The sequence below is a fragment of the Mytilus edulis genome, chromosome 5 (genome assembly GCF_963676685.1).
Source record: "Mytilus edulis chromosome 5, xbMytEdul2.2, whole genome shotgun sequence".
NCBI classification, from domain to species: Eukaryota; Metazoa; Mollusca; class Bivalvia; order Mytilida; family Mytilidae; genus Mytilus; species Mytilus edulis.
The window spans coordinates 19,285,619-19,294,065 of record NC_092348.1 but is presented as its reverse complement, the minus strand read 5'-3'; the positions used below and the strand labels follow the sequence as shown (position 1 = coordinate 19,294,065).

General features: G+C 32.2%; 1 protein-coding gene across 1 annotated transcript; it reads left to right on the top strand.

Moving 5' to 3' along the window:
- The first annotated feature begins 120 nt into the window (after positions 1–120).
- Positions 121–8,128, top strand: LOC139523149 (uncharacterized protein DDB_G0286299-like). The gene is made up of 6 exons (XM_071316950.1): positions 121–272; positions 1,900–3,021; positions 3,544–3,645; positions 4,751–4,789; positions 5,151–5,285; positions 6,471–8,128. Exons 1-6 carry the CDS (start codon positions 225–227, stop codon positions 6,852–6,854), a joined length of 1,830 nt encoding a protein of 609 aa, XP_071173051.1. The 5' UTR covers positions 121–224; the 3' UTR covers positions 6,855–8,128.
- Positions 8,129–8,447: the final 319 nt, after the last annotated feature.

Below are 8,447 nucleotides of genomic sequence, written 5' to 3'. Positions count from 1 at the left end.
TAATACTTTAATTGAATCTAATTGTTTTATTGTCATAATGACTCAATTATGTTTAAAGCACAAAAAGGCAGAGCCATTCCTTCCGGCATAATATGGTTATACATTTAATATAAGTGAAACTGATGACCTTGAGCAAGGACAATTAGTGGTCTCATTACATTATATACATGAGTACTATTCAAACTTATTTCACCACAACACAAATAACCAAATAAGACGTGAAAATGGCGAGCAGAGGAAAGAAAAGAGGAAAAGTTGTCGAAGAATCTTTTGTAAGAATATTTATTTACTAATAATATGTGCAAAAAAACTTATGCTACTATAGTTACCACAAACAACAATGGAAATCCTTGACATGCATGCGCGTGTCTAAACGTATTGTCATTTGTATTTGTAAATAACTGTAACGTTATAAAGTTATATATTATATACATTTTAAAAAGTTTTAAGGTTTGATATCAATGTATTTATTTGAAGACAGTACGTGAAATTAGATATATAAAACGTTCATATATTAAAGAGAGCTATTATTTGATTGTTTAATAGGGGTGTAAAATTGTGTCCTGTCTTTTGTAAAGTAAAATTTAGATCTTATATATCTGTCCTGCCTTTTTATTTATTTCACATCCTGCCGCCTGATTAGTTTATCCTTATTTGTTTCATTAATTGTCATCCTGCTTTTTTTGGCAAAGTGTCTCGTCTTGCCTTTTATTTTACTAAAATTCCTGTCCTTCCCTTTTTTTAAATCCCCATTGAAATAAATGGTAACTCCCTAAACCCACCACCACAGGCCCGTGTCTGAAAAAAAAATCCTATTTAGTATTTTTTCATAGGCAATTGCCTGTGCCCACCACATATTAATGTGACTGTTCCGAGATCATTTTGTTGAAATTGGTATATTAAATAACGAATGTCAAAATGGTAGACCTAGAACGATATGACACCCAGAGCGGATTCAGGATTTTTAAAAGGGTCCTATTTTTTTAACACTGAATAGATACTGCCTAGCGTAGAGAGACTACATTTTTCGATATAATTAATGGTAGGGGCACACCCCTTATTTCCACCACTGTGGCTGACTATATTGTTGAAGACTAATTAGTTTATTTAGGTAAAGACGTTGGGTTGCAGTCTCATTGAATGACGTATTTCCGAATACAAATGTATAAGAAGAAAAAAAAGCCGTTTACATGTAACATGTCTATTCATTCTGATTGACAAACCTGTGTTTAATATGCAATAAATTTATCCTGAGTGAAACACTTCACGTCCTGGGTACTCAAATCACGTTCTGATTGACAAACCTGTGTTATGCAATAAATTTATCCTGAGTGAAACACATTACGTCCCTTTGAAATCATAAAAGGGCATCATCAGTTGAACATGTCAAATTCATGTTCACCGATGTGACTTGATTTATAATTTTAACCGACTTAAAAGTATACCAAAATTTAAAAAGAGTCTGAAATAAACAATTTACCATGCATGGGGTCCTTATATGTATCGACATTTCGTATGCATTTTAGTCTAGAGACTACTATAGTACGTAATAAACCATAGATGTGACCCCCGAAGACTGTCGACGGTCTTATTACCTGAAATAAACATAGATATAAATTGACAGTAAAACACTTGAAATTTGATTTTCTCAGGTTTGTTTGATTTCATATTACAAGTTAAAAAATATTTGAATCATTTTTTTTTTCTAAATTTTTTATTGATGATACTTCATTTTCTTGGAAGAATAATTAAAATGCTATGTTGAGTATACACCAATGAGACAGCACACAATATGACATTTCTGCACCTCACTATATAAAAATTTAAAAAAAGTATCCTATGCTCGTGATTTTATTTTTTTCATGAAAATAAGTTTTTTGTTTTCTTTTCAAATTTTAGAATGAAGAAAAAGAAAATATCTCCAGCAGGAGAACTGGGAGAGCAAAGAAGGTTGTTAATTATGTCGAAGACTCGCCAGTTGTCAAGAAAAAGGCAAAAGATGATGCAAAACTTGAAAAAGAAATTATCAAAATAGCAAAGAAGAAAGAAACACAGAAGCGAAAATTGAATACGAAAGAAACGGAAAAATATATGGAACCAGAAAAGGAAAAACCTAAAAGTACAAAATCTAAATTACCGACAAAAGCCCGAGGTAAAACCAAAGAAATTAAAGATACTGTGGATGTTTTAGAACTTGATATTGATGAAAATAAAAATGAAGCGTCAGCGCCGGAAGTTAAAAAAATATCACACAGACCGGACAATAAATCAACAAGTAAACGAAATAAAAAAGGAAAGAAGGACACACCAGATGAAAAAGTGACAATTACAGAGAAAGAAACAGAACTTTTGGAGCAAACAGAAATTCCGGATGAATGTGAACTTGACGCAAGTGCAGTAACGGAAATTGTAAATAACAGTCGAATTAGAGGGCATTCTAATAAGAAGCAGACCAAGGCAAATCCACGAAAACCATTATCAAACCGAAATGAGAAGATTCAGAATGTACAAGATCAAAACGTCACAACAGACATTGAAATTGGAACAAAATCGAAATACCAACACAGCACAAAACAAAACGAACAAAACGAAACACAAGAACAAGATAAAATAACAAAGGAAAGTAACACAAACACGAATGATACTGATGCAATTGATGCGGAGGAATTTCCTGATGTTAGTGATGGCGAACATGAATTAAAGAATGACAAAGGAAACAATGCTAACAGTACTTTCACTCTTGGAGATATTGTAGAAACTCTTGGAGATATTGTAGAAACACCTAGAACTACTAACGTGAGGAACACACCAAACAGTGACAGGAACACAAAACGGAACACTTCATCCGTTGCCAAACGTATGTCTGAAGTGTTAGGGAGTATAAGGAAGGAAAGTGTAGGTGGTAATACTCCAAAGTCAGGACATTGTGCTTGTGGAGATATGATGACCGAAATAAACGAAATTTTAGAACTTGTTACTGAACAACTGACAGATCTGAAATCCGAAATGGAAAATGTTAAGGTAATTAATATTTAAAAATCTTGTCAACGTATACAGATGACTTGTGATACGTTGAATCAAGTGCCATGGTTTAGATATTGCTGAAATATATATATATAAACACAAATGTGTCCATAGTACACGGTTGCCCTAAGGATTTATATAGTAGTATACAAATCCTTGGTTGCCCCAGACGTACTCATTTTCAAAGTTCAATAGACACGTGAAATTGTGTTCAAAAATCTAATTTCCCATTGAAACTAAAATTAGAAATATATATCATAGGAAACATGTGTACTTTACAAGTTTCATATTGATTGTACTTCAATTTCCTCAAAAACTACCTTTACCAAAAACTTTAACCTGAAGCTGGACAAACGGACAGACGAACGACTGAACGGACGAACGGACACACAGACCGAAATACATAGGCATACAAATACGTTTGAGTAGGAACTTTTGACTGATACTTAGAGGAAGTCGACTATATACGACACTGTACAAATATATTGCAATTTTATAAACTATTTATCTTCATTTCAGACAACGAACGAGTCTTTGCAAACTGATTTGGACACTAATCGCAATGAAACCAGACAACTGAAAGAAGAAATGAACAACTTGAAAAACGTAAACCTTCAACAGGTAAGAAAGTAAGCTAAGTGTGTACTAAGTTTCTAGAAGATTTGACTTCAATTTCATCAAAAACTACCTTGACCAAAAACTTTAACCTGAAGACGGACGAACGGACGCACAGACCAGAAAACATAATGCCCCTCGACTATCGTAGGTGGGGCATAAAAATCCGATGAAAACGTTGAATGTAAACGATATGAACCTATATAATAGGACTACCCAAATTAGATTTTCTTAATCTATAGCGGTTTTCAAGATAATAGAAAAAACTTGAGCTAGACCAGTATATTCTATTTTTACCACGTCTGTCATTCTGGTTTGGACTTGGGGTCATAAGACACATTTCAGATTCTCGAACAATATACCCAATGATCTTTGTGGCAAAGTTTGGTAGTTGTCTAGGAGAATATTTTTTGCAAAAGTTAACGGACGGGGAAAAGTTTTGATGACAGCAGCTTCAAAATGGTTACAACTTACGTTTCAATTTTACTTTGTGTTGAAGGCCACACTATGACTGAAATTAAGAACAGCAATAAGGCCACATTTAAAAGAATGTCTGTTTCCCCTCCCCCGGGTCTACCCTTTGTAAACAGACCAGGAAGGCAGGTTCTTTTTTTTTTTTTTTTTTTTTTAACTGGAATTGATTGTCATAGCATGGTCACATGAATGGTTTGACTTGTCCAGTCCAGGCCACTTATCAGTTGTTTGTGCTCAATTTGAGTGTATTTATTTAGATTATCAATCCTTCGGCTTTCAAGCACTTTCCAAAAATGGAAACAAATTATTTTCAGGAAAAAAATAATTTCGATTTTTTTGTGGAAAATAATTTTTTGACCCGGGGGCTTATTTTTGACCCGGATGGGGGGAGGGGAAACAAACATATTTTTAATTTTGGCCTAAAACGCAGTTTCTTTGTTTTTTCAGTTTTTGCTGTACATGTACTGATTATGTGTCCTGGATGGAATCCCGCTACTTTTTCTTTTCTTTTATAAACCAAATATTATCTGTCTATATTTTATAAATTATGGTAATTACGACAATGTAGTATTTCTTTACAGCGCGAAGATAGCGTTCGGTAATATATTTAACTCTTCTTATTTCGTTGTATTTTTAGATACAGACCAATACAACACAGACCAGCAGAACACCAAGGGTATAACAACAATAGTTTTAAAGTGATTTCTTTTAGAGCTGATTACCAAAAAAATCAGACAATTGTACAAGATTTTATGTTCTTTTAATTCTTTTTAATAAACCAGTCCTATAACGAAAATTGATATGTTTGTACAAGACAATTTTTTCTTTTAATAAAACACATAAAAAAAATTGATTTGATATTTCTTCCAAGAGATATTTTGGCAATTATTTTGAAATGCAGTAATATTATTCAATAAACATGCTATTTATTTTATAAACGTAAATTTTATTACCCACGACGTACTCTGTTGAGATTTGTTTCTAGGTATATAATTTAGTAGCAATACATGTTTATTGATAATATTTCTGTATTTCAGAAATCAACTTCCAACCAAAATGAGATTGACCTTTTATGGACTCAATGTGAAGTACAGAAAAAGACCATTCGGTCATTGCACAATGAAGTGGATAACACTAAAACTGAGTTTAACCAACGTTTTGAGAAATACAAAGTGAGTATAAGGAGTGAAGTTATTTAGATTAAGACGGTATATGCATTCAATGGCTCACACCAATATCTGAATCTGGAAAGGAGTCATTCTTTTCTGTATTTTGATTAAAAAAAATATAGGTCATGTGTCTCTATTTCTTATATTTTTACCCGTTATTCTGAAAAAATATATAATATTTTTACCTATTGTCTCTTCATTTTTTAGGCCCATATTTCTGCAATATTGGTCCATTTATATTTTCTATTTTGGAAACCCCATTCAGACCCTTTTATATTGATCATACGTACGTTGGCTGATGGTTTTCCTATCTTTTGCGGGAGGTCAACAGGCATAACTAAGTTTATAATTGGACAGAATGTCTTGATTCGTTGTAAAACACAATTGTTACAAGTACGGTCTTGATGTAGGATATTGGAGTTATAATTTTTCTACTTTCTGTCCTCATCTCTATATATTAAGTGTAAAAGTAAGACCTTGATATTAAGGCCATAGACAACTATACTTTCTTTGAATTATGTTGTACAACAAACCTTTCCTCCAATGATTTCGTCTGGAGTTGATATGATTGGCATAAAACAACTATCTACTAAATGACAGATATTTTCACAACTGCAGGTCACCGCACGGTTTTTATCAACCCGCATTGCAATACTATACCATGTATCAAGCTATACGTCCACTACTAGACGGCATGCTCCTGGAATGGGACAGACACATTCTTTTTTTTTTTAAGGATTAAACATGTTTTAACTTTGTGAAATCCCAACGAATCATTCATTTTAAATACTGGTGTACAATATAACAAACTGTAAAGGAAATAGTCAAACCAGTGAAATATTCGATCTTATCTCATTTAACCTTGCTATCAATGTATTCAATTGCATCTTTGTCTCTTTCGTCATGGTTGATTGACTGATTGGTTTACTTAGGTTACATGTCTCTGGTTACATGTTTAAATAGTGCCATTTGAATTTCAAAATTTACATTATACAATGTACAATCAAAATCACAAAACGCGAGACATATCTCGATCTGTGTCAATGATACTTATTCTAGGTGCTCAACAAATTAAAATTTTAACATGAGAAACAATATTTCCTGTGCTATTAATTTCTATCATCGGTAAAATAAAATAATGTCTTTATATATCAGCAACATAAATATTTTTGACTAAATCCTTTACAGAGAGCAATGATTTTTGTGTTGAGCAAAACAAGACCAGACATAACACATGCTGATGTTTCAAAATTGAGGAATTTACTCAATAAAACGGAGAAATGTTTGGATTCGACACTTGACGAGATCTGTTCATCAATGGAAACTGAAATGCCAAGATCTACACCAAACAAAGCGACTAACAATGGCCCTGTTATTTCGATTAGTTGTCCAAGCAGTCCACCGAAAGAAAACAGTAGAAATGAAAAGGTTTTGGTGCCACGAAAAAACGTCCAAAATATTATTAAAACTGCTAATCATCTGTCAACCCCTAAAAGGAATCCCCAGGAATCAAACCCTTTCCAAACTAGACCCAAAATTAGAAGGACACCTGTTTGTGAATCTAAAAAATGATTCATATGATTAAGGCATACAATTTGTTTTTATTTAGAATATTTTTGTTTTATCATAATGTAGAATTCAGGCAAAAATGACTTAAAACAGGTAATCAGTTGGTGCCATTTGTTTTATTTTAATTTTATAAACAGTATCTGCAAAACGTTCAGATAATGTTTAGATTGCTGAACCTTTGAAACAGTTGCTATGAAGTTTTAGAATATTGAATAATTAATAATGAGAAGTCATAAATATATCGTAAAAATCAACTTTGCAGTTATATCGATGCTCAATTTCAGGATTACTATCAAAATTTCCGAATGCGCAAGCATGAATGATAATTTAGGATAAACAAGCATGAATGATAATTTAGGATTAACAAGTTAGGATAAATAAGCATAATCGAATGATAAGTTTGTAAAAGCAATTATGAATGATACGTTTGTAAAAGTAAGCACGAATAATACGCATGTAAAAGCAAGCATGGATGATACGTTTTAAAAGCAAGCATGCATATTTGTAAAAGCATGCATGCATATTTGTAAAAGCAAGCAAGAATGATAGTTTGGAAAACAAGCATGAATGGTACGTTTGGGAATGCAAGCATGAATGATAAGTCAGGATAATCAAGCATGAATGATAAGTCAGGATAATAAAGCATGAATGATAAGTCAGGATAATCAAGCATGAAGTATAAGTCAGGATAATCAAGCATGAATGATAAATCAGGATAATCAAGCATGAATGATAAGTCAGGATAATCAAGCATGAATGATAAATCAGGATAATCAAGCATGAATGATAAGTCTGGATAATCAAGCATGAATGATAAGTCAGGATAATCAAGCATGAATGATAAGTCAGGATAATCAAGCATGAATGATAAATCAGGATAATAAAGCATGAATGATAAGTCAGGATAATCAAGCATGAATGATAAATCAGGACAATCAAGCATGAATGATAAGTCAGAATATTAAGTGTTGATTAGTTAATATGAAAGCCTCTCAATCCATATTTCCAAATGTTTCATTGCATTAATGTAACTTTTTATAATTATTCAGTTATTTTCATTTTTTACTTTTAAAATGTCCATGCAAGGCAAGCCAGACGTTTATAACCATACTCATACGTGGTGTTATTTAATGTTGAAAATGTTTTTCCAAGCCACTGTGTTCTCAGGTTTATAAAGAAACTGTTTTAACTTTTGTGCTACCTTTAGATAATAAAGTACGATTATCAAAATATTATTGTAGTTTACTTTTAGTTAATGATCTTATGTTTTACTTTTAGTTAATTATAAATATTTTAGTCATTCAAGTTTAGCAATGCACAAATTTATGATACATACAATGTACTTTTAAAACATACACATAATGGTAACATGTAGAAAAACCATGATAATATGTCACACAAGATAAGACAATAAGAAGTGTTAGTTATCCTTCTTTGACTATCATAACGGTACAAAACAATAATGAAAACAAAAAACAGCTACAACGATTCCAGGGAATTACATGGTCCGTCATAAAAGTGTCTATAAGATACTTTTTTGCGATTCAAATCTGGACCAACAGGATGACTTTTATTGGCATTGCATTGTTTTCAAGA